The 26,251-nt window shown below is 40.2% G+C and overlaps 2 protein-coding genes across 5 annotated transcripts; both read left to right on the top strand.

Annotated features, from left to right (window-relative positions):
- The first annotated feature begins 126 nt into the window (after window positions 1-126).
- On the top strand, window positions 127-15,747 carry hps3 (HPS3 biogenesis of lysosomal organelles complex 2 subunit 1). 4 transcript variants are annotated; one of them, XM_051377988.1, is made up of 25 exons: window positions 127-221; window positions 1,171-1,368; window positions 1,450-1,521; window positions 1,794-1,887; window positions 2,089-2,162; window positions 2,685-2,897; window positions 3,282-3,348; window positions 3,570-3,658; window positions 4,224-4,338; window positions 4,638-4,791; window positions 4,925-5,007; window positions 5,644-5,818; window positions 6,012-6,093; window positions 6,554-6,711; window positions 7,001-7,102; window positions 9,405-9,513; window positions 9,978-10,222; window positions 10,720-10,897; window positions 11,181-11,414; window positions 12,055-12,252; window positions 12,392-12,577; window positions 12,822-12,926; window positions 13,792-13,998; window positions 14,079-14,166; window positions 14,674-15,747. In XM_051377988.1, the coding sequence occupies exons 2-25, from the start codon at window positions 1,318-1,320 to the stop codon at window positions 14,799-14,801; spliced, it is 3,207 nt and encodes a 1,068-aa protein (XP_051233948.1). In that variant the 5' UTR covers window positions 127-221; window positions 1,171-1,317; the 3' UTR covers window positions 14,802-15,747. The 4 variants fall into 4 exon arrangements, with proteins under 4 accessions (XP_051233948.1, XP_051233947.1, XP_051233946.1 ...); XM_051377987.1 differs by having other exon boundaries at window positions 3,279-3,348; window positions 4,641-4,791; XM_051377986.1 differs by having other exon boundaries at window positions 3,279-3,348.
- Window positions 15,748-15,888: 141 nt separating this feature from the next.
- On the top strand, window positions 15,889-26,249 carry LOC127350924 (uncharacterized). Its single transcript, XM_051377993.1, has 15 exons — window positions 15,889-17,294; window positions 18,229-18,402; window positions 18,651-18,701; window positions 19,833-19,951; window positions 20,540-20,714; window positions 20,917-21,042; window positions 21,376-21,419; window positions 21,556-21,655; window positions 21,758-21,972; window positions 22,502-22,682; window positions 23,627-23,710; window positions 24,251-24,396; window positions 24,653-24,894; window positions 25,006-25,115; window positions 25,488-26,249. The coding sequence occupies exons 1-15, from the start codon at window positions 17,163-17,165 to the stop codon at window positions 25,683-25,685; spliced, it is 2,097 nt and encodes a 698-aa protein (XP_051233953.1). The 5' UTR covers window positions 15,889-17,162; the 3' UTR covers window positions 25,686-26,249.
- Window positions 26,250-26,251: the final 2 nt, after the last annotated feature.

The raw sequence follows: 26,251 nt of genomic DNA, 5'->3' as shown, positions 1-26,251 counted from the left end.
AGAAACAGATCCACCCTTTAGGTCAGGACAGCTCGATAGCCAATGAGAACGCACAACGCAATACAGGCAGGTTTGTGAGCCAATGAAAACCGAGAGTGGGCGGGCGCTCTGTTGTTGTGGTTGACGGTCCACTTCCTTCTCTTACGGCGTGAAATCAATAAACTGCAGCGGTGAAAACTGAAGTCGGAAGAGAGAAGAAAACCGAAGAGCCGACGGCTGAAGTAAGTGCTTTTAAAAAAGATAGTTTTATTCCGCAGGTCTAAAGACTCTCCAACGTCAGCCTCTCTGCATTAAAGTATAAATATATTAAAGTAAAATAGGTCAAATCTGAGGTGAATTGGTGCACCCGCTGCAGCTCACAAGACTGCGGCATGTGATATCGATTAGAGACCCACGGGACAACCATAGGGCTCTTTTAGCCCCTGATGGACTGCTAGAGATGCAGGGAAATCTGAATTTAACATTACTGGTTGTTATATTTTGACTGAAGAGCTCGATGTCGACTGTGTGAAGATGTTTTAGAGGTTTGCTTTCACATTTAGAGTGCAGGTTTTCTGTTGATGTGATGAACACATAGGGAAGTAAACGTAATGCTTGTTATACTTTAACAGTGAGAACAACTTTCTATAAAATAAACAGGCCCTTTGGAAAGAGAGGTTGCTGTTGATTTGTGTATTTTAAGGTTATAAACACCACAAACAAACATGTGAAATTCATGTAAATGTCTATAAAACCACATGTGCTTATTTATTCATTCATAAACAACATTTCACAGGTGATAAATGACATTATATTAGAATTACTACATGTAAAAAGGTGGTTTATATGTCATATTACATTACGGCAACAAACAATTTTATTTTAAATAATTGTTTAATCTGCTGATTATTTCCTTGATTCATTGTTTAGTCTGAAATGTCAGTTAAAATAGTGAAAAAGGTCTTGGTGATCTAAAGATTTTCCCAATTTACTGTCATATATTACAAAGAAAATCAGCAAATTTTTACATTTGAGAAGCTGAAAAGAGAAATTCATGTATAGCCTCATACCATGATGGGGTATCTATAAACTGTCTTGCTCTAATTACGCTCTGTATTGTGATAGGAGATTGCTTTGGACTAGATTAAAATGCTTTTGAACCTTTTTTTTTTTTTTTTTAAATGGTTGTAGGGGTCCTGCTGGATGAAGCCTCCAAGAAACTCAGATGAAGCGGGGTGTGGGGGGGTTATAGACTTCAAAATAAGAGAAAAGCAGCAGTAAACAATTAGTTAAATATCCACCCTGGATCGAATCTGCTCTCAAAGAGGTGAACCAAACATGGTGCACGTCTACAACTGCCATCCGTTCTCCTCACAGCAGATAGTGCAGGTAAGTGGAGGCCTGTTTTGTTGTTTGTTGTTTGTTTTGTATCAGGTGTTAATGAATCCACCTTCCCTCTCTGTGGCTCAGGTGGAGCAGGAGCCTGGACTGGTCTGCTGTGGAGGTGGAGCGCTGTTTGTGGTGGCTACCGGAGGATGCAAGGTTACCTTAAAATATTCCATTTTTAAACCATAGTTGTCCTGTTTTTGAATATATTTGTGTAAAAATAACCCTCATTTGTAGAACATATGATACCTCCATTACATGGATATCCAGTAACTATTAAAACTTTAGCATTAACCCTTGTATATAATATCAGTGTAACCTCATAAAAACACAGCTAAATGTCATAGCACTCATCTTAATTCAGTCTTTTGGAGATGAGAGGTTTATGCAAGAAGCTTATGTGTTGTGATGTGTTGAACTGCACCCAGGTGGAGGCCTACAGTGTGGAGAAGGAGGGGTGCCCTCTCATCTGTCGCTTCGCCACCATGGGCACTGTGAAGAGCATCCAGCACAGCAAGATAGGTAAAAGCATTACGTCTCTTCCTTTGTGAGCCTCTGTCTCCGCAACAGCAACTACACAATGTTAATCTATAGCACTTTTATATGTGAGCAAAGCAGCCGATAGCAGTAAGTGGTTACAGTGGGAGGTTAGTGATTTTTAAAAAAGAAACAACATTTTAACATCCTTGCTTTCTTCTTTACCTCCTCCCCCCTCACATCCAGGAGATTACCTGGTGACCATTGAGGAAAAGAACAGCGCCACCTACCTGAGAATCTACACTAACTGGCGCTACCAGGTACACACTGAGCTTTCCCACAAATGCTTCATATCATATTGCTATGAAACACAAGTACACCCCATTCTGCTTTCTGTGTCTGATATGATTTGAGATTAACATATGTGACCTTAATTCAAACCATATTTTCACTTTCACGTGATCTAAACTAGGGAATAAAATAAAAACATAGCAGATTTTATTCAGTAAAATATAAACTAGAAAACCATTTCTTTATGAGAGTCAGATACTACATTGTGGCATTAACATTAAACCTGGTTTGAGTTGGTCCTGGTCCACTGATGTGTGTGGAAATATACCAAAGACAAATGAGCTGTCTCTTTTTAATGCTCTGCAGTCCAGTCTGAGGCAGGTTTGAACCCTTTGAAAAGCAGTTTGATGTCTTCCACCATCTGGAAGATCATCTACGAATGTCTGAATATGAAGCTTTTGTAGTTAGTTTTTCCATCTACTGCTCTATAATCTTTCCTCTTAGACTTCTTCTGTGTATTTTTATGTAGTTGTTTCCTCTTTTCCATTCAGGCGGAGGAGAAGGCCCGTGTCGGGGTGCGTTTGTTGGGCCACCTGCTGCGTGGCGCGTCTGTGCGGGGTGGAGTCCAGATGGAGATCATTGAGATCCCTCTGTCAGAGCGTCCTGTTGCTGTGGCGTGTTGCTCCGTAACAGGAGACCTTCTGGTCGGATGCGAGAACACCCTGGTTCTGTTTACGTTGAGGAGACAGAACCAGCAGAGCCTGGTAAGAATTCAGCTGCTCACCTGGGAGTTTCCCTTCACTGTGGACCTTTTTTTTATAAATTATCTTGATTTAAATTACTTTAACACTTTCTAAAGTGTATTAATTAAAGAGAGAAAAGCTGTTTTATTTCATAGCAAGGGCAGAAGTTTTGGATTGGTAGGTTCAAACCAGACAGTTTTCTACAACATTAAAAGCTCCCTTTGATTGTGTCGTTGAGCCTTCATAAAATATCAAATATGGTACATTTATTAAAAGTCTTTATCATGTAAAGCATGTTTTTGTCAATATCAGTTTCCTACTTTAAACAATGTAAGTAGATTCTAATTGATACACTAAATGTTGCAGCAGCCTAATGTTTCTTTCTCTGAAATCCCCCCCCAGCAGAATCAGAGTCAGCAGATCCTTCAGAGCACCTGGCCGAACACGCAGCAGAGCTCCAGTCAGAGTCAAGGTAACTCACGGAAAGTAACACGTGATTGTGAACACAATTTTCAGGCAAAGATTCATTTTGTACCAAAACTTATAAACGGTCTGTAAAGTGTAAACTATAGCTGCGTATTCCAGTTACAGTGAACTATGCATATATGATTGGTGGTGGTGGAGGTACGGTTCTGTGATGAGAGAAGACTCTTGTTTCCTCCTCAGACTGATCTGTCCTCTCTTTGATTTTAGGTCAGACCTCAAGTTCAAACCAGAATGTTTCCATCCTGGATTTTGAGCGCTCGGTTATCCTGCATCTTCCGAAAATCAAGCCTAAACGGGTACTTTCAAGCCCTTCTTTTCTTTTTTACTCTTCATGTATTTTGTTCATGGTTCAATCTATTTACCTGATACACAATGATAAAATAAACAGTAAATAACATCCAACTGGTCTGGTATTTGGTTTATGTTGTTGAGTATGTGCATAAAGTAGGTATAATCCATAATAACGGTATACGACAGCATAACTACTTTGTTGAGTTGTTATACACAATAATTAGAATCCATACTAACTATGTATCTTACATTTTTATTATATACTTTTGATATACTGTTGATATAAATATTATTTTTAAGCTAACAATTATTTGCTGAAACTCTCTAAACAACTGAAATATTTTTTATGATCAGCAATTACAACAATTATAAGTTGGTAGCATGGACTACACCTGGAACAGAACATAAACAGTGGGAAAACCCTAAATAGTATAATTATTAAATAATTAAAAAAGGATAATTTCACTAAAAGAAGACACATTTGCTTTAGTTTGGGTATTTCTAGAGTTCAGACAGCGACAATTGACAGTCTGTGGCCTTGGTTACTCTAACGCCTCCTCTGCCCCCTAGGTGGCGCTGTGTGGAGGATATGTGGCAGTGCAGACGGAGCTGGAGGTGCTAGTACTGAAACTGGATGAATCCTCCGAACCTAAAACCGCGGAAGAATCATCGGACACAAATAAAGGTTGTGATGTCGTTTGGGATTTATGCTGTAGCTTTAATTACTGCATTTATTTCTGTTTGTATGATATGAATTTAAGCAACGTGCACCAAGAAAGCCACATAAAAATATACATTAACATATACATGAATATCTAAAGCAACTTCACCGCTAGATGCAGCTGTATCCAACGCACTGGTCCTTTAACAAAATAAACCTTTCCTTTCACTTCACACCTAAGCTTTATTGTGCTACCACACAAGAGACTGATTGTGATGTTTGTGTATGTGTGTGTGTGTGTGTGTGTGTGTGTGTGTGCGCAGCAGATCATCTAGAAGACCAGGCTGACTTTCTGCTCCTTCCGAGACATCAGGAGCTGCTCGGTGATCGAGCTAAAGACTGCGACATCGCTGTCACCATTGAAAAGACTGGGCTGGAAGACAGAGGACAATACACACTGTCATACATTCTCTTCAGGTGTGTGTGTGTGTGTGTGTGTGTGTGTGTGTGTGTGTGTGCTTTTTGTGAGCAGTTCGCCTGTTAGATCTTTACAGTGAGTGTATTTCTGTTACGTGAGGTGTTTTCAACGTTGGTCATTTCTGTCTTGCAGGCGTTTCACTCCAGACTTCTTCCAGGGCTGCAGTGTGGAGGAGACTCAGCTCCACTCCCTACAGCTCTACCCGCTGTTCACCAGTCAGTACAGCAGATAGGATGAGATACAGATAAACACTGACATAGAGAGAAAGGATGTTTGTATAAAAACAGCATATGTTGTCCTGGAAACTAACTGTACACCTTAATTTTTCCCTACTGAGCTGCAAGCTCTGTTGCAGCAAATCCCTGCATAACATTCACTGCAACTCCCATCATTCTTAAGTTATAACATTTCAGCCTCACCTTTCAAGATCTGTTTTCCTGTTGCCAGTTATCAGTTCAGTTTCCCAGCTTTCAGGTGTTTTTCAAATATAGAATTTTCAACATCTTGAAACAAGAGAGAAAAAGGCTGATTGCTGCATTCTTATCAATAAAATTACGTCTGATTCCAGGATATTCATGGAACATCGGACTTGATTTGTAAATCACAATCCATGGGTGGCTAAGCCAAGCAGAATAATTTAACTATTTCTCTTTAAGTGTAGGCTGGTTAGTGTTGGAAATGGTTGATTTTATGTCATATTTTTGTTTTTTCAAGTTTAAGACTATAACATACAAAATAACTTGGAAAGAGGAAGTACTTGTATGTTAATGTGTGTGTATATGTAGGTGTGTATGAATTGGTAACCACAACATTATTCACAAAAACTCTTGCCTCTGTCTTTCTCTCTGCAGGTACTCAGTCAGCGTCTCTGGAGGAACCAGCATGTGTGTTTTGCTTCTTCTCTCTACCCAACGCCGGCTACCTGTACAGTCTGAAGGGTGGTGTGGAGCTCCTCTCAGTCTATCAGTATCCAGAGAAGGTCCTGGAGGCGGTGCTAACAGACTACCTGCTGCACGTCATAACCAAGTACGTCTGCGATCTGATTCGATACGGAAATCCATTAATCTTCACACGTCAATGTTGATAAATTATTTTAACTAACATTAAGTGAAAATGAAAGACTCACCTTCATTCAAGATGGAATATGTTTACTACTGTAGTCTGAAGATTTCTGTTTTGGCAGTAAGTGAGTTTGTATCTTGATTTCTGTGCACGGTAGGAATGCATTGCAGTGTTTCACGGTGCGCTGTGCAGCAGTAACAGCCAGGATCGAAGACCCCTACATCGATACCACCATGAAGGTAAGAGCCTGACCTTGCTTTGTGGCCTCTTTGATTAATTTACTATATGGTTCGGTCTCGCCACTCTCCTCAACCCTGTTACCTGCAGCAGCAGCAGGGAGGTGCTTTCAATGTGCTTCTTGACGCGCACCCAACTGCAGACATACAGTTGTTAAATAGGTGGGGAAGAAAGTGGAACATTTAGCAGCTAAAGAGTCAGATAATATTCTTAGGAGTTGGCAGAGACCAAAACACAACTAAAGAGAGTGAAAATGACTGATATTACATCTTTTTTAGGGGATGATATGTCAGGTGGTGGATTTGTCAGCTTGTACAGTGCCTCTGCCCTCTTGTAGCTATTTCTGTGAGTGCATTATTTATTTTGTACTGTGTGTGTGTGTGTGTGTGTGTGTGTGTGTGTGTGTGTGTGTGTGTGTGTGTGTGTGTGTGTGTGTGTGTGTGTGTGTGTGTGTATTTGAAGGCCTGTCCACCCTGCAGCCTGGAGGTGTGTGCGCTCAGGATGCAGCTGTTTATTGGTCTGCGATCAGTGTGTGTCTACGGCCGCCATGTCATCCTGCTCTCCACCGCTGACACAGACACACCAGAGGAGACCGAACGCACCACACAGCGCAGAGGCCTGTAAGTCACACACACCCATACGTTCACACACACTCGGGTGCACATACAATACTCATAGTTAAACACAAACACAAATGATTATCATACACGTCTTAGTTTTAAAGGCTTCATTGGATATGTCATCAGATTCCTCCCTGCGGGTACCAGAACACTTGATTGATCAGCACTGGTGATGTGTGTGTGTCTGTGTGTGTGTGTGCGTGCGTGCATACATGCATTTATAAACGTGTGTGTGTGTGTGTGTGTGTGTGTGTGTGTGTGTGTGTGTGTGTGTGTGTTGTTATTTTAGCGAGTTGAAAGAGCACACCATGCTGACTGGTATTTTCCTGGCGGTGGGAATCGATCCCGCAACCACGCCAGCTCTGGAGAGCCTCCTATCACGCCCCTTCCTGTAAGACAAACCCCAACCCCCCCTACTCGGCGTCTGTTGTCACTTCCAGGCCAAGCTGCAATGCTAGGAAACCCTCAAACCATTCACATTAATGGATGATTATTAACCGAAGCGTTAGATTAGCTCTTAAGGGAAATCTTGACTGTTTGGATTCTATTTCACCTTTTATGTCACAAAAAAGGCTTTTTCCTCTGTTTGTGTTTTTTGCCTTTGAAACAAATATTGCTGAATGCCAGCTTATATAACTGGACTATTGGATGTTTTTCATACGTAATGACAAATGCCTTGTGAAGAAAAGTGGACACAAGTTCAGCATGTCAAGGTATCTCTCCCTTAGTCTAACCGTGTTTGTAAGGGAGGTAAAGGTACTACTTTATTCGGAAAATGAAGAAAGTAAAGGTAGTAGGACTATTTAATGTGACGATTCAGAAGAACCCTGTGAGCTGCAAAAAAAAAGCAAAAATATTCAGTTTATTCTACTGAATAAGAAATTCAACAATTGTAATCATTTAAGACATAAATTCTATAATTATGATGCAAATGAATACAAATAGTGATTATATTGGTTAATAAGAGTATGTCCAGTATGTAAGCAAAGACAAACTATATAAAAAATATACACATATATTGAAAACTACATCCTACGGAAAAATCCTTTCAACCAAACGCATTTTTTTCATTAAAGAAAGATATAAAGCACTCACATTTCCAATATTTCTTGAGACTTTATTTGTCTTTTATTGTATCAACTTTCTAAATAAGTGGGAAAATAATGTCCCAATGTACCCATTTCCTTACAAAACCCTTAACAGTTAAGTGTTTACCTACACCGCTAAATTATATTATTAGTGTGCCCTTACAGCTTGGTCGAAAAGTGACAACACTTCCTGTTTTAGTCCCTAAACCTACCCGACCATAACCTCCCTAACTGCCCTCAGTGTGTGTGTGACATTTTGCTTACAAACTAATCACTGAAATAAAACGTGTGGGATTTTACTCTGCTAATTTAATAATCCAATTGTATGTGTTCTCTGACAAAAATAACATAGATAATAATTCATGCAATGTTGCATACACCTGACTGTTGTGCTTGTAGTTGTATCTAAGGATTCAACACTTTAAGGGTCCAGTGTGCAGGATTTAGTAGCATTTAGCAGTGAAGTTGCAGATTGCAACTAACTGAACACCACTTCTGTATTTGTCAACCTGGGAATGAGCAACGGGCTGCGAAGTGTGTAGGAGGCCCTGCGTACAGCCAGTGTTTGGTTTGTCCATTCTGGGCTAATGTAGAGACATGGTTGACTCCATGGAAGGCAACCCGTGGCGTCTTTAGATAAAAACGGCTCATTCTAAGATAACGAAAACACAACGATTCCTGTATACAGGTGATTATACACTAATGAAGACATACCTGTGACTATTATATTCCATTTCTGCCAGTAGAGCCTCCTAAATGTTACACACTGGACCTTTTCAAAAACGTTCTGAGTAGTGCTTTCTCCGGATATGGTGACAGGCAACAATGGCAGAAGCAGAAAGTACCTTGCACGTATTTCAGCTTTGGACATTCCTGTTATGCACAAACCTTTGTTCCTTTTATGTTACATCATAAAGCGCGATTGTATTTGTCCTTGTATATCCCTGAACATAAACAATTAAAGGTTAAAAAGAACTGTTCACTAACAGTTGTCTAACTTTGTTTAGTCATGTAAATAGTAGTGTTACATTATAGTATTATGCAGTTCATGTATTAAATATCACAATATCCAAGAGGTTGTTCTTTACTGGGAGTATGATGGTACACAGTATACAACCTCCTCTCTGGTTTCTAATGCACAAGCAATGTCATGAAACGTAAACTGGAAGCAATTCTCCACTTGCTTTCATGGAAAACCTGCCATGCAATGTTCAGTTTATTGTTTGTGTGTGCCTTCAGTGTGTTATCAGTGTGCTGTACACTGTAGTTACAAACCTGTCCACAAGAGGAACAAAGATGGAAAAAAATGAAGGTGAAGAAACAGCAGAGAAGAACAACAACAGTTGTTAGTGACACTTCATGTAATCCTATAACTTTCTATAGGAGATGTTCAGACTGACTGAGGCCGAGTCACTGATGCATGGCACCTAACGCATGTTTACATTTTTACTCATTGTCCTGGCGTGCTTTCATGAATTGTAGTACATGTATTTTGTTGTATCTTTTGAGATTAGATTAGATCTTCGCTGTGCAATAAGACGTTTGGATTTAACTTTCTGATTGATTCTACGTTTGGTTACCTTTCTGTGTAACTTCTGTCCTCAGGAGCAGGAAGTGGACAATGTCTTCTCCCAAAGAAACCAGCACAGCGGGACACGGGTGGAACCTCTATGTGGTCGACACCGTCTCCCCCCTCACTCTTTACCAAGAGATGGTAACACAGACACACTCACTATATTTATTGTTGTAATTGTCTTGTGGTTGCTTACTTATGTATTAAATGCACAATTATTAATATACTCATGAAAGACTAAAGGAATAATTGATCATGTAGAGGAGAAAAAGAATGACATGCATTGAATTACCCAAGGATACCTTTTCAAGACATTTTGTCAGAATTCCTTGAAATTGTGTTTTCTAAAGACGAAAGTACAAATGTGCCTGAAGTGACATTATTTCTTCTTGTTGTATTCTTTTTTTAAGATACAAAGAGAAACTCCTAGAAAATGATTGAGGTTTAGGAAGAATTTTGTAGCTTTGTTTTAAGAAAGTGAGGTTTTAGGACTCGATTACAGACAGACGAGACCTGATACGATGCAAATTTTATATTACGAATATTAAAATATGTTTATGAGTCTGTATACTCACCTGCATGACTGGTGTGTCTCTGTGTGTCAGGTTGAATACAGTCAGCGGTATGCAGAGTCCAACCCTCAGGCCCAAAGCCTTCGGCACCTCCTCAGTGAAGCTCACCTCCTCCTCCGCGCCTCCTTACTCCAAACATCGGGGCAGCAGCAGCACAGCGAGGGAGACCCCGCGGTGTCTCTGCAGACAGACACAGACACAGCTGTGCAGACAGACAGTCAAGAACTGGAAGAAGCACTCAGGCAGAACTGTGCACAGCTGGGAGACTGTTTCAGCAGGTAACACACACACACACACACACACACACACACACACACACACACACATTAAACATACCTTAAAACAGCTTTAGAAAGACCTTAATCATCTGTTAATCTATGCAGAAAATTCCTTTTATGAACTTAAGTTATTTTATATCGCTAAAATTGTTGCACACATTTCCAATTTGTACATTTAGGGAATATACCTTAAAGAGTAACTTAACAACCCCTGAAAAAGGTATTTGCTGACCTCCAATGCTGCAGTGAAGTACAGGTGGACTCAGGGCTGCATTCGACCCTGATAAAACGTAGCAAATTGTTTATTTAAATAAAAATTCAGTTGTATATTCCCCTAAAATTTCAAATTATATAAATCAGAGAAAAGCATCAAATAGATTGAAAAGCTGGAAAGAATGTTATTTTTTTCTTACTAGATGATTTGTTGGTGCTTATTCATTTTCTTTTGATTGACTAAAAGTTGTTTCAGCACTAATTATTCCTTTCTGCTCTGGAAGGAGCGGTCAGAAGGACTGCCATCTGGCTTTGCCGTACTACAGGATGTCTGGTCTGCCTGTCACAGAGGTCATGGCCAGAAACCGCCCGGTTCCCAGCAGCCCTCACTCCTACGGCCCCGGCTTCCTGTTTTACCTAAAGCATTACCTGTTCGAAGAAACAGAGCAGTGCCTCAGTCAGGTACTCAAACATACTGCTGCACAAACAGATATGAAGGTGCCATATGGAATAAGTCATTGTTACATTTACTTTGCAGCATTAGAATGAACAATATGAAAGTGACGTCCATCACCACTAAAACTGTTATAATCTATCCCTGAGTACCAAATTTCAATGTTAATGTCCTAAAAAAAGGTCTGTGTTGTAGTGTATTGTGTGTAAAACATCTAATTAAGAAGTTAAAGATCATTAATATACAAGGAAACTAAATAAAAAGAAGAATTAACTAATTTTCTTCCTGCAGGAAGCTGCTGATGAGGTCATAGACATTTTCAGCCAATCGGAGCCCTCGCAGCTGGTCAGCGTGTGTGCCAGCCCGCCCATGGTAAACGTCAGTCCTGCCCGGACGATGCAAATCTTACAACATCTGGAGGACACGGCCGGCGTGTCGGTTCCCCTGACGATCACCATGGCAACCATGATGCTGCTTTTGGACGACCTGCCGCGATACACACAGATGATGGAAAGACACGCTGAGGTTAGAGGGGACTGTGTGTGTGTGTGTGTGTGTGTGTGTGTGTGTGTGTGTGTGTGTGTGTGTGTGTGTGTGTGTGTGTGTGTGTGTGTGTGTGTGTGTGTGTGTGTGTGTGTGTGTGTGTGTGTGTGTGTGTGTGTGTGTGTGTGTGTACACAATACACGTTCCACGTGTGTTTCTGAATCCAGTCTGTCTGATGTAGGAGGAGGAGAGTTTAGCATGTTTATTTGACATGCCCAAAATAAATTAGTGAAATTGAGATAAGTCAACTTTCTCCTGGAAATTCATCCTTATTCAACAGGGAGTTTATGTCTGATATCATCATTCATTCAGGCACTTTTAGGTGCCGGTATTGTGCCAAGTTATTGAACGTTTGCCAATTTTTAGACTTGATGCTGCTTTCTTTATTAGATCTCCTTCTCCTGTGTTGGGACAACTTCGCTAAATAATTGCTAAGTTATTCCTACAGTGTATTCAAGGGTAAATGAATCAATACTTGAAAACATGAATTCTCAGAACTGTGTGTGTGTGTGTGTGTGTGTGTGTGTGTGTGTGTGTGTGTGTGTGTGTGTGTGTGTGTGTGTGTGTGTGTGTGTGTGTGTGTTGTGTGTGTGTGTGTGTGTGTGTGTGTGTGTGTCTTCAGATGCTGCTGGTGTACGGGTTCATTGAGGAGTCCAGGCTGTTGCTGCACGGTGGAGGTGGAGGCCAGCACGCACACATCCGCCCCACGGCGTTGACTCGCCAGTTGGCAAAGTCCCAACCGGGGCTGCTGGTGGCTGCCATGGTGGCCCTACATGAAAACAACAAAGTTCAACTGGAACAGGCTGATCAAATATTCAAGGTGTGTGTGTGTGCGTGTGTGTCACTAGCACCTGGTAATTCACAGCTAGGAGGCAAGAAGTAAAATCATCTCACTGATTTGTTACGTTACCTAAGCAGCAAAATAATAGCTTTAATTATGATTTTAAATGTGTGTCTAGGAGCTGGGCTGTGAGAATTGCTTACAGGTGGATTTCTGGGAGGCGATGCTCATGGCCTCCTCACAGGAAGCCGTCATCCAGGAACTTCTGTTCCGAGTGGCGTCTGTCTACATCGACCGACTGGCAAACTCAGAGCCTCCACCCACACCTTCAAGACGCAGGTCGCTGAAGAGCGCTGAAGATCTGGTACAGTTGCTAAAAAGTTTTGCTGTCGTGTTTGTTTGTTTGGTAGAGACGGCTGTTCAAGATTCACGTTCAGATTCAGATGCCACCTTTTTATTTTCTGTTGTTGATATTTATTAATCACAAAGGCCTGTGTGTGTGTGTGTGTGTGTGTGTGTGTGTGTGTGTGTGTGTGTGTGTGTGTGTGTGTGTGTGTGTGTGTGTGTGTGTGTGTGTGTGTGTGTGTGTGTGTGTGTGTGTGTCTTAGATAAACTCCTGCATCCATTACGGTGCTCTGTACCCGTGGCTCACTGTTCTCAGTCCAGCTCAGACTACCAGCTCCCAACACCAGGAGGCGCTACACAAACTGCAGGTAATTTGTCTATGAACAAAATAAGTCCACTTCTGTATGCCACCAGTGAAGCTGCCTCAGTAAGAAGCTAGAATCACATTACATTAACAGAGGAGAGATCAGAGAGACCATCTGCCTTCAAACTGTTATAAGTTGTAAAATAAAAGGAACTGAAATAATGATTAAAAATAGATTTTTGCAGGACTACTCCTTATGCACTGCTTTTAGCACTTTTAAGACTCATACACACACTTAAATTATAACAATAGAGGTTATCTGTATGAAAATGCAACAATATATAACTAAAACTGGACAAAATAAACTTCTGTGTGTACATATTGAAATAATATTTTCTATGTAATTCTCAGGAAATGAAGTTTACTTTAAATTTTATCTTCATTTTTTCAGATAAAGTAAACTATCAGGCCAAGAAAAATGAAATAATAATTGATCAAATAAAACAATTTAACTAGTGTTCACAAGGAAGTTATTCCCAGCAGAGCAGAGAAAACTCTTTTAGACCATCTGTAAGAAAATTCAGGGATACAGCTGTTTTTTAATCAATGAAAACTTGTTAATAAAAATAATTAAAAGTGGGAAAATGTAAATAAAATCTGAGATTGTGGGACTACCTGGACATGGCAGACATTTCTAAAACCCTGGTTTTGGACCTGAACAGTAGCACAAATAGAGAAAAGTGAGCAAAACAGCTCAGTCACTTACATAATTACAGTTTCACAGCAATATATGTCAAAAGAGGCTGTGACCGCAGTGTGTTTTTAATGGTATTTCATTTCTCTTTTTTGGTTTATGAACTCAACTTTTTGTGATTGTAAAACAAAGATTGTGTTATTTTACGTTTCTGTATGCCTGCCTGTGTCTCCAGTCTCTCCTGTGTGGTCCGTCCCTGTCTGTGGGCTCCGTCGTGCCTCTTCTAGAGCGCCTGTCAGAGGAAACCTTATGGGGCTTCAGCCTGCACCTCCTCTGTTCCACCAGAAGGGGGCAGTACGACAGCAGCATTGAAAAGCTGCTGGACCGATGTCCTCAGGCCATCATAGCCTACGCCAACCATCAGTTACAAGACAAGAATATGGTCTGTACTGCGCAGTAGTGTGTAACCGTTTGACTCTGTACGCTCTCAGAAGTTTTACCCTGTCTGTCTCTTCTCTGTAGGTGTTGTGGTGGCAGAAGCTGCTCCCTGAGCTTTGTAACAGGACAAGAGCTGCATCAGACAACAGCATCCTATTGGCTGCTCTCAAAGGTTGAAGCTTTGTACAGAATACCATTAGTCTTAGTAAAGTATCCCACTACTTTCTTCTGAGTTTGAGGCCAGATGACTACATGACATAGTTATTCTGGGCATTCTGAGTCCCAGTTTGTCTCCTTTGACTTTGATGTCAAACAGGTTTGACAACAATCTGGACATCCTAACAAAGTCATGAAATTAAATCTGTCCTCAGTATTTTAACCCCCAGGATATAATATATGTGCACATGGTGGGGATAATTTGGGTTATTCTAAATATTTTAGGCTTTTTATATTTAAATTTATATTATTCTTAAACCAACAGAGCAGATCAATAGATACAAGATCAACTATTTTCTCACCTCAAGTTTATTTCTGGCAGTACACAGAGGGTTTCAAACAGCATTTAGACCTTGGTGATGATGGTAAATGAATTGAACTGACAACCCTGATTGCAGATCAGCTCTGGTGTTGTCATATTTTGATGCCTGGGTTTAAATGCGGCTCGTTTCTATGCCAACAGAGACGCTGGTTGTGGTTGCCATGGAGACGAGCCCCACAGAGTTTCTGGAGCTGATACCTGACGACGGCACCGCCTCGTACTTCCTGCCACACCTGTTGACATGCAGCCAGAAACACTTGCTGGCCTGACCCAAGCATACACACACACACAGACACACAAACACAACACAACATAACACACACATTGAATAGACAAAGACAAAGGGCTGACACTATGACAAACACATAGTGTCACTCCTTCTTGAATGAATGCGTGTCGATGCACAGAATGACTGCGGTACTCACTACTGCACCGGAGCAGTTGAGGGTTCAGTGATTTGCTCAGAAGACCCTCAGCAGTGTGTGTTTGAGGATGATACAAGCTGACAACACTCACAACATAATCCTGGATCTCTAATCTCGACGCTATGAGCAGCATTTTGTTCTCAGACAATCAATGGACAGGTTTTTTCGTGTTTGTGATGGCACAAATACTTGACCACCTTTTGGAGTTTGAAGCAGTTAAATTAAACATTTAATCAGCCACTCTGGTGATGTATCTGTTTTTAGCTGACAAAGTATATTAAAAAAAAGAATAGAATATACAGGCTACACAAGAACAGACTGCAGTATATTAAAAAAGATATTAAAAAAATGGTTTTAGGTTCCCCTTCAGGTTCCTGGTAGCTACGCAATCCATCTTATAAATGCAATATTCTTCTTCTTTCCTGGATTTTTAGTTGTTGTTTGTACATGGATATTGCTTTGCATGAGTTTGGTTTGTCTTTCATATTTTTACTTGTAATTTCTGTAACAGTTTTAAAGTATGTTTGTTTGTATCTCACACTGTCACAGCTGCAGAGACACATGTCTAAACATGTAAGTTATATACTGTATGCGGTGACAAAAACATTAATGTTGAGCTACTATGAGAATTTATTTTTTATTTATTAGCAGTTTGTAGTCCTAAAACTGGTCCTGCAATCCTAAAAACGAAGAGTTTAAAGCACTTTAGAACTGAGGGGGCCACCACCAGATTTTTGTCTAATTTTTTGATTCAGTAAATGCAAAGAAAAAATAAATTAGAAAACCTTTAGAGTTTCATGTTTTACTCTCCAATTCACATAAGTAGCTAAATATCTTTTAACAACTGAAGCGACACATTCGAGTCAGTCCGTCTGTTTCTGTCACGGTTGAGTGAAAACCTTGTAATGCAATTTCAAGAACGCAGAAACCTTTTCCCATTTATCACTTAAGCAGCAAGTACTTTGGACTTCATCCAAAATATATTTTATCCAAGCTGCAGTCAACCAGTTCACCAGAGCTGTTTTGTACCTCCTCACAACTTCCTGCTTCCTCTAACATAATTTTCTTTTCTTTAATTGAAATGTTCTTCCTCTCAAGAAAATCTGAAAACTGTCATTCACGCCTTTGACATTTCATCTGGTTCATATGAAACTCATGTAAGTTAGTTAGTAAAGAATATGGTATTAAGTTGCTGATAAGCAAAGGTGTCTTGTGTTGCTGCTTCAGTTTACTGACATATTGATTACACACTGGTCGGTGGGGTTTTGTGAACTCACCACAGTTTCACCAGAGAAATAAGGTGTGACTTCAAACTAAACAAAGCCTGATAAGATAGTAGATCTCGCTGTGGTGTATGATTGCTGAAGTCTGCAAATTTAAGGCTGTTTGTTGTTTTGGAGCTGTTTGAATCAAGAGCCCAAGAAAAGTCTTCCTTCACTTGTCTAGAAAAGACACTAAAGTGGATCATTTTAGGAGTTACGGAGCCTAGAAGTCCAAATCTATTCATAAAATATGTGTTTTAATTTTATGATCTAGTATTTTTCTGACTATGTAATTACTTAGGGGACAGTGGAATAGTATTAAGTGATCAATTAAAAGTGACTCAATCATCAGGTCAATGATTAAACTACAAAGGATGTGTGAATAAGGAGTTGATTAAACACATAAGGAAACTCTATACCTGGCCTACATGAGACATCTGAGACTCCTTTAAACACTTAAATTCATTATGTAGAAACTGGAATCAACAGTTTAAAAAACATGTAATCTAAAAACGCTGCAGAACCAACCAGAGCAATTTCACAAACCTCTCAACCAATGAGAGCTTCAGAGCAGTCCACAGAACCAATCACAGCCCGAGAGCTCAACTCTGAGCCAATCAGAGCTTCAGACGCTGATAGATCTCACCTTGAGGTAATGAGAGTTCAGATGTTTGGAGGGCCACCATCACCTAAAGAATATCTGGAGGTTCAACTGTTTGGGGGGAAACTACAGAGAGGAAATAGAAAGCAGTACCAGGCATGAAATGGATAAGAGAGCAATGAGATAAAACAAAATAAGGCTAAATAAAGGGAAAGAGCAGAGGAAAGTGAAGGCTAAAGCAAAGATTGGATCTGGCCAAAACACACATAGGACAGAGAGGACTTAAAGGAAGAGTGAAAAAGAAGTAGGAATTACAGGAGATAAAGAGTTATATCAGAGAGGATGAAGTTGAAAGAGAGCAAGATGGTGTTGCTGTCCATCACTGAAAACATTGAGATGGAGTTGTTCTCTTCAGAGGAGCCCTGCGTCATGATATCAACACTGGAGAAGGAGGAAGAATACAGCTTTGCCCAGGTGTGTCTTCTGTAACACTGCAGCTCAGCATGCAGCTTCAGTTGTACGTTGGAAGAACTAAACTAACTAAAAGAAAATGTCTTTGGGTTTAGTAACAGCCTTGCCCCTCATAGAAAGTCCAAATAGTATGTTCTGAAGGCAAAACCCTGAAATATGACCCCTTACCTTCCTTTACCTCTGCTGCCACACAAATACAATGAAAGTAAATACTGTTTTGTTTGTTGTGCAGCTGAAACCTGTAAATGGTTGTTATTTCTGGAAAGAAACTGCTATTTGAGTTTATTTCAATGCTTCGAGCACTGCATTACATACACTTCAATTTATTAGGGTGAGAGCAGAAATATTAGCTGCTAATATGTCAGAAACCCAGGAAATGCAAACAAATGGCTAGATAGAAAAAAAATGTGTGCTTAATTTTTTAAGATTTTCTTCTAATCTCTAATTTTTCTAGATTTGGGTGAACTGGCCTTTTTAAATCAAAAACCACACATTTCCTCAATACAACAACTTATTTTCAACAAAATTACAGTAGTATAGTAGGCTACTGAACAAGAACTGAAACAAGAAACAAAAGTCATCATGCTGTTTCCCATACAAAATATTATCATTTATGGAAACTGTGGTGTATTTACAGTAAACAGACATGAACATAGCTGTCTTTGCACATACATAGCTGTCTTTGCACATACATATTGCCTAAAGCAAATGTTTCCCTGCAAAACAAATGAGTGTGAGGCACTGGACATCATCATGTGAACATCAGTTCTTTACACAGAGAACATACTATTCTTCACACAGAGAGAGAGAGAGAGGTCAATGTAAGTGTTATCAGAAAATATACTTTAAAACATCCAGAATGCTCCCTCCATATGGAGCATCACGTGTGTGTGTTCATGCACAGTAAATATGTTTCGCTTATTTCCCCTGAACCCAGAGATACCTGGAGCATCCTCTGGTCCCTGACTGTGTGGAGGAACCAGAGCCAGACCAAGTTCAGACCCAACCCAGGCAGCAGGCCAAGCCCAAAACAGAATCTCCCACCAAGGAAGAGGCCAAGCACGGCCTCCCTGTCCCAGAATTCATGGATGAAATTGAGATAGAAATGGAGGTTAGTGAATATGAGGGATTTTAAGTAGGTAGATAAGTAAATAAATACATTTATAGAGTTGCAATGTATAAGAGAGTCCCACCCCCACTTATTGTAATACTGTGGAAAAGAAATGGAAGTTTAAGCCTATTGAAGTACAAACTCTCTTCTGAGCAGCCGTTCAGAAGCTCTATGAGCAGGTTCGTCAAGATTGTGTCAAGGTAACATTTCCAAGTGGCACATTTCTCGCTTTCCTTCCCTCCATACAGGTGTTTCCTCCCCCCAGAGTGTCTGAGAGTCTCATGTCTGTCACCAACCCGGTACGTCACCTCAGGTTTTATTAAGTAATTTCCTGATCAGCAAGTCAACTTTCCAGCAGAGGGAATGTGTGCAAACATGAACTCATTTTATCTGATTGGATGATGATCACCGCAACCACTGAGCCTCCTTGCATCTCACTGGTTAAAACAGAATCTGATCAGGTTCAGTGTATTGGCCAAAACAGATTTTGTTGTGCACTAATCCTGAGCACATGGGGAAAGACTGATCAATCAACACTAATCTGTCCCCCTATCTTTATCTGTGTTGAAAGCTTCAGTTTGCTCTATCAGTCAGTCAGCAGGTTGTGTATTGCAGTTGGGATAAATAAACCCATCGTATAGTGAAGTCTGTCAATTATAGGTCAGTTAGATAGACACAATATTAAAGGGTACATGTGTGGGCTGCATCTGCAAGTTTGAGTGTTTCCTTAATTGTTGCTTTTTTGCTCATTTTTTATGTGTTTTCTTTTTCTTTGTGTTTATTCCTTTTTTTAACGGATTGCCCGTTTAGTGTACAAAATGTGAGAAAGTAAGGACAAATGCCGCCTGAATCTTCCCAGAGTCATCTGAGCATCAGTTTGAACCCAAAGTGATTAATTTTATTATGATTGGAGGTGGAGACAAGCTCATAGCTTTCAGAGAAGTTGGAACCTACCTTCTGTACACATTTTTATTTAATAAATGAATTACAACATTTACAGTTATCAAATATTTAAAGTGTTGGCAACACTTTACAATAAAGGACATAGAAGTTTGAATATTTACTAGAACAAATGTATGAATGAGGAACTGCTAGCGAGCAATCTGTTAAAGAGTAACTCCTAGCTCATTCTTATCAATCAATTAAATGTTAATGTTTTCTTTTGTCCCGTGCTACAACCAGTTGCTTCCTGCTATACTTGCACTCACATTTTACTGCCCTTTTCTAAGGTGGTTTTGCTTCAGAAAAGCAACAAACTGCATCTGTTTGAAGTTAAAATTCTTGGGCAATATGAGGGCATGGTTAATGTAATTTATCAACATATCTCATCTGCTTATCTGTCCATTGACTTCATTTTGCGGTTTGTACTCAAACTCTGTTCTGTGGATCCATCATGTTAATACAGTGTGATGTTGTACTGTGTGCTGCAGCTGTCCCCGAACAAAGCTAGTCGTCTCAAATGGAAGAGACTGACTCCGCAGAAGACAGGACTGGTGGTCAAAGATGTGGTCTGTCTACCCAGAGGACCCTTCCTGGCACAGCTGGAGAGGTGAGAGGTGTTATCGTGGTGTAAGCAAAATATTCTAACTATATTAGTATGACATTTTATAGAGTTTGCATATTCATGGTCTCTGTTTGATGATTCTTATTTTGTGACATCTTCTCACAATTAATCAGGATTAACCATATCTGTGATCCATGATAGGTTTTATTGCAACTACTGAGCACGTTCATGCTCCCCAGAAGATGATCCTTCTCCAGTTAGGACTGTGACTTCTCTACTGTGACTTCTCTAGTACCAAAACATCTCAAATTAAGCCACAGAGCTATCAGATATCTCAAATATCGGGTTTGATAAGCACGTTCTTGCTCACTGAAGCAGCTGGCAGTATAACCGGTATATATTGTACAATAAATGACGGACACATATTCAGTTTGGTCTCTAGTGTCATGCCAGTGACATAATCCTAAATTGCTTATGTGTATAGATATTCTATTATCAAATAAAGTACAAATTAAGGGGTGCCTTTGCTGCAGCGGTCATGGGTTCGAATCCGACTAGTGGCCCTTTGCTTTGTGTCATCCCCTCTTTCTCTCCATATAAATAATATATAAATATTCCTCTCTGCCCTTCCAGACACATTGTTCCAAGAGGCAAAGAACTAGCAGCTCTAACGGCGATGGGAATGACTGCTCGCATCACCATTGACTGTGGTTGGTCGGCCAATCAGATGCATAGTCGTCTGGCGATGCTCTTCCGGGGGCTGTTTGTGGAACGAAAGGGACAAAGGTTCTCCTTCACATATATTCAGGTGTGTGTGTGTGTGTGTGTGTGGTGTAGTGTAGTGTAGTGTAGTGTAGTGTATTTCTATACCTGTAAGAACTAGGTCTACCAACAACAAACATTACAGACAATTAAGACAATTAATACTAAGATATAACATCTGGTGGCAAATGACTCAGATTCTTCCAGATTTTGGTGTATTTATATCCGAGGGTATGTGTGGTTTCCAGTCTGTGCAGGGCTCCAAGGTGCTGTTTGTCCCAGAGACCCCTGCAGAGGGTTGGACTGGAGAGCAGGTGCTCAGCATCTCTGGACATGGTGCTTTGTACATCCTGAGCCACCAGGACTACCCACAGGTAAAACAAACAGCTGCCATTTTCATATTAGATGTTTGGTTTCCATTTATATTTATACAGTATATTATGTTACATTGATCAGTGGTTTAATGTACAGCGAGTTTATAGGGGGTCCCCAGCAAAGGAATATAAGACATATTTATAATTTTTTGGAAAATGAAACAGCAAGCAAAAGACATAGGGTTGGCTGTGATTTATTATAATTTAAATTAAATTAAAAAAATACTTAGATGGGATTCCTTAAGATGAATCCTTTCAAATTGAGGGTATGTGGTCTACCCCTTTTGCATTTTTCTTCCAAAGGGCTTAAAGTTAAAATTCTTCTCTCAACAGGCAGAACCTGAGAGGTCAGCTAGTGAGACGCCTGTGCTGAACAGGTATGTAAGCATTAGTTGTTCCTGCAAAGAAATATTCCAAAAATGATAAACCATACAACTGAATTACGTGTGTTCTAAGTGTGTGTGTGTGTGTGTGTGTGTGTGTGTGTGTGTGTGTGTGTGTGTCTCTTGTAAGGAAAGAGTTTTGCCCAGAGGCCAGCACAGAACGCCGTCCGGATGAAGACCATCAGCTGGAAAGACCGACCCAGCCTCATGCGGGGAGCACCACAGAGGAGGTGAGTTTGTTTCACTCACAACAGACAAGAAAAAGAACAAATGCAACAACTTTTCCCCCCAGATCATTTCCTTTGTGTTAAACCTGTCCCTGTGATGTGCAGTCGACACTCGACCTGGACGCCATCCTGAGACTGTTCAGACAGGAGAACATAAATGGAGATGTAGAAACCGACATCCACGTCAGGAGGAGAGACGTGCTCCACAGCGCTCTGAAGGCGGTGAGGAGGCCGGACTTCTGTTTCAGGACGACGCCCATCGTCACCTTCAGTGGAGAGGAGACTGATGGACACGAAGGACCTCTCAGAGAGTTCTTCAGGTTTATTATTATTTTCCTCATGTTTTTCCTGAAGCACATGTTGGTGATTTAAATCGTGCATCCTGTTTTTTTAAACTATTATACTATTTTTTTGAATATCATCATCGCATGTGTTTTTAAAGTTTCGTTTGTAGGCTTATAATACAATATCTAAGCTCTTGGCTTGGTATTATTCTTGGCTTGATTAGTTGTTGATCCAATATGAATAAATGTGTTTTTAAACTTACATTTACATAATTTATGGAGAAATTGTTTACAAAATGATTATCATTACAAAAATTCACACATTTTGTGAATCAATACTTATTTTACTTTAGTAAAGACAAAAAAAATGGTAAAAGTAAAATAATTGTCTGTTCATCAACTAATTGATTAATTGTCTAATTGCTTTAGCAGTCATATGATATATATATATATATATATATATATAGTCATTGTTCATAATAATACTCTACATCAGCTAATTAAAGCATAATCTTGTAATATGTGAATCTCTGACAACAGATATTTCTAATTTCCTCTCACACAGATTGACTTTGCTGGAGTTGCAGGAAAGTTCTGTGTTTGAGGGTCTCCCGGGGCGCCTGTTCTTGACCTATGACCTAACAGCTCTTGAAGCCAGGAAGTATTACGAAGCAGGCGTCCTGATTGGCTGGTCTCTGGCTCATGGTGGGCCTGGACCTCGTTGTCTACACCCTGCACTTTACCAGGTTGTGTGCATGCGTCTTTTTATGTATAACATGTAATGCAAAGTACTGTTTTTTGTGCAGGGGCAGAGCTAGAGACACAAATGTTTGCTGATTTAGTTGCAAACAATCACATATATCAATATTTGCTTGTAAAAGCTGGAAAACTCACAAACATTGCATTACTATAGCACAGGGGTCACCAACCTTTTTGAAACTGAGAGCTACTTCATGGGTACTGAGTCATACGAAGGGCTACCAGTTTGATACACTCTTCTGAAATAACAAATTTGCTCAGTTTGCCTTTAGTTATATATATTATTATTAATGATTAATGATACTCATCTATGTGAAGACACTGATCACATTAATGATTTCTCACAATAATTATCAACAATGACTTAACAAGGTGGAAAACAGATAATATCAATATTCAATTTTCATTTTTAGAACAGGCCTGAGGGCTACTCATGTGGTCCTTGGGGGCTACCTGGTGCCCGGGGGCACGTGTTGGTGACCCCTGCTATAGCATACATAGAAGTACCTATAGGTGATAAATAAATGTAAAATTATTTATCATAAATTTTCCAATGTGTTTTTTCATCGAACTTATTCCTGTTACTTTGTCTAAAATATGGTCATAAAAGATCATTAAATTATATGAGTTAATTCTCTTTTATAACACATTACGTTTCAAATTAATCCTAAGTAAAGTGTTAAATTTGACAACATGTTTATGTCAACTTTATATGGAGATAACATGTTGGCATAATGTTTAGAGAACTGCCCCAAAGTAGAAAAAAATGCTGTTTAACATCAGCATGGTTATACACTGCCATAATCTGATGAGTGACGACCACTGCTTGTTCTATTGTGTGTGTGTGTGTGTGTGTGTGTGTGTGTGTGTGTGTGTGTGTGTGTGTGTGTGTGTGTGTGTGTGTGTGTGTGTGTGTGTGTGCGCGTCACAGTTGATGTGTGGCCAGAATCCATCTTTGGACGACTTCAGCTGGAGTGACATTGCTGATGCTGAAGTACAGATCCGACTGCAACAGGTAGCACACACGCAGAAACCTCACATGCCTGTACTTCAAACTGACAGAATAAACTATAAAATAAAAGTTTTCACACAATTCAATTCTATCACCACATTCAGAAAATAAAATGAGTAAAAAATGTGGTTAAGTTCCAAAAAACTACGCAACGTGAATTACATTTTCTTGTCTCTGCCTTTTTTAAATGATGCATGAATCTATTATCTATAGGTTTGGAAGAGCAACTATTTCCAGATTTCTTGTTTTTAATTTACACTGTTCCAGTTCCATGTCAGTAGAGCAAAACTGAACACAAATATATTTACCAAACCGGTTTGCTTTCCTGTCGGGGACTTTCGTGTCATGTCATATCCTCTTTCTCTCTCCCTTATTTTCTGTCACGTCTCAATTGTCCCCTATCAAATAGAGAAAAATGCCTCAAAAATGTAATCTGTGCAGTACCGCACACACACACACACACACACACACACACACACACACACACACACACACACACACACACACACACACACAAATAACGCTCCTCTGCTCCTGTTTTAGCTGCATAGTTGTACTGAGGTACAGCTGCTGCCTCCCAGTCTGTGTGACTGGGTGTCAAGCTGTGGTATCCCTGGAATCTATTCAGCCCACTCTGATGAAATACCAGCCATCTATAAACGCCTTGTCAAACATTACATCTATCACAGGTCGGTCAAACACACACACACACACACACACACACACACACACACACACAGATAGTCATTCACTTGTAGTTTATGTCCCATACACTGGTTTATGTAAGTATTGCATGGCCTCCACTGCATTGGAACGGCTGCTACAATATCATCTGCCCTGAAAATGAAACTAAAAATCAGTGCTGTCTCCCATATAGCATCTGACATAGAAAAATAAGCTAGTGAGCCAATTAAACAATCACTCAGTCCCTCTGCTGTCCTTCAGGGTGGCCAATATGATCTCCCAGTTCACCGAGGGGCTGAAAAGCTGTGGTGGATTGTGGGATACGGTACTGACCCACTGGGAGGTGTTTTTGCCAGTGATGACGAGCACACAGCAGCAGCCTCTGAGCCCGGAAGAGTTCAAAATGCTTTTCACCGCCTGCTACAGCTGTCCGGACAGCCAGCTGAGGGCAGCTGAGGAGGCAACAGCCGGACACTGGGAAACAGTCCTCACCGCAATCAGCGGTAAGAACAGAGGGATGGGTGGAGTAAAGAACTAAAGACTCTTGATTTCAGATGATAAAAGTGTTTCAGTAGTTACTATGAGAACCTTTAACTTTAATTTGTCCTTCTCAGATGGTCAGGCAGATTTTTCCTTTGAAAACCTGCTCGCCTTCATCACAGGAGCTGATCATCTGCCTCCTCTTGGGTTTCCCAGATTGATCTCCCTGCGGTTTTACTCTCAGGTTGGTATCTATCAGATCAGCACAGGTCCAGGTGATATGAGTTACAGGAAATCATGGACCGCTGATCTTGATCTTGATCTCAACTGTGTGAACCTGCCTCTGCCAAAACTTGAAATGACGGACCAGAATTTCAAAACAGTAAATTCAAACAAAATAAATTCAGATAGATGTTTTTCAAAGTAAAATACTCTTAATGCTATAAATTCAATGCTATTTAAATTCAAACCTTAAGTATTTTATGGTGGTTTTACCTTTTATCATCACAGCTATTCAGGTGCATATAATATTAAAATTACCACTGCTTTTCTTTGCTTCCATACTTTTCTTCCCACTGATAAATTGCATTTCCCTCGCTTTGAATTCATTTTCCAGGATGCAAGCATGTCAGGTGTGCGTCTGCCCTATGTCTCCACCTGCGCTCTGGAGCTCTTCCTGCCGAGGGGAGCAGCAGCGGCTGCAGACCTGTTGATGCTTCTGAGCAGAGCCATGCGCGAGGCCCTGGGCTTTACACGTTTCCAGACAGAGAGAGATGGAGAGGACGGCAGTGTAGCAGTGATCACAAGTTTATGAAGTGGACGTCCTCCTGGATACTTCTCATCCCACTGAAGCTGACTTTGTAAAGCTCAAAGCCTTCTGCAGAATATGAACAATGTGACTGAGACAAAGCCACAGTTGGGTGCTGGTCTGTGAGCAGTTTGTTGCATTAGTCGCTAACTCCCACTAATGACCTGATGAGGAAGCCTAGACCAATGTTTATGTCATCCATGTTTTGTTTTAATTTTTTAATAGTTAAATACAATATACTGTTGATGCAGATATCCTATTAATAGCAACATTTTCACTTGATATTTGTATTTTCACCGAATGTTTTAAGGCTGATCTCGACAATTTGTGTGTGTGTGTGTGTGTGTGTGTGTGTGTGTGTGTGTGTGTGTGTGTGTGTGTGTGTGTGTGTGTGTGTGTGTGTGTGTGTGTGTGTGTGTGTGTGTGTGTGTGTGTGTGTGTGTGTGTGTGTGTGTGTGTGTGTGTGTGTGTGTGTGTGTGTGTGTGTGTGTGCTTGTAATACTTGTAATAAAGTTATAAAAAAGTCACAATAAACTTTCTTTTTGAAGTATTTATTAAGAACACAAAAAGAA

Source organism: Dicentrarchus labrax, unplaced genomic scaffold, assembly GCF_905237075.1.
Source record: "Dicentrarchus labrax unplaced genomic scaffold, dlabrax2021, whole genome shotgun sequence".
NCBI lineage: Eukaryota > Metazoa > Chordata > Actinopteri > Moronidae > Dicentrarchus > Dicentrarchus labrax.
Note: the sequence above shows the minus strand (reverse complement) of the source record. Positions and strands in the feature narration are given on the sequence as shown.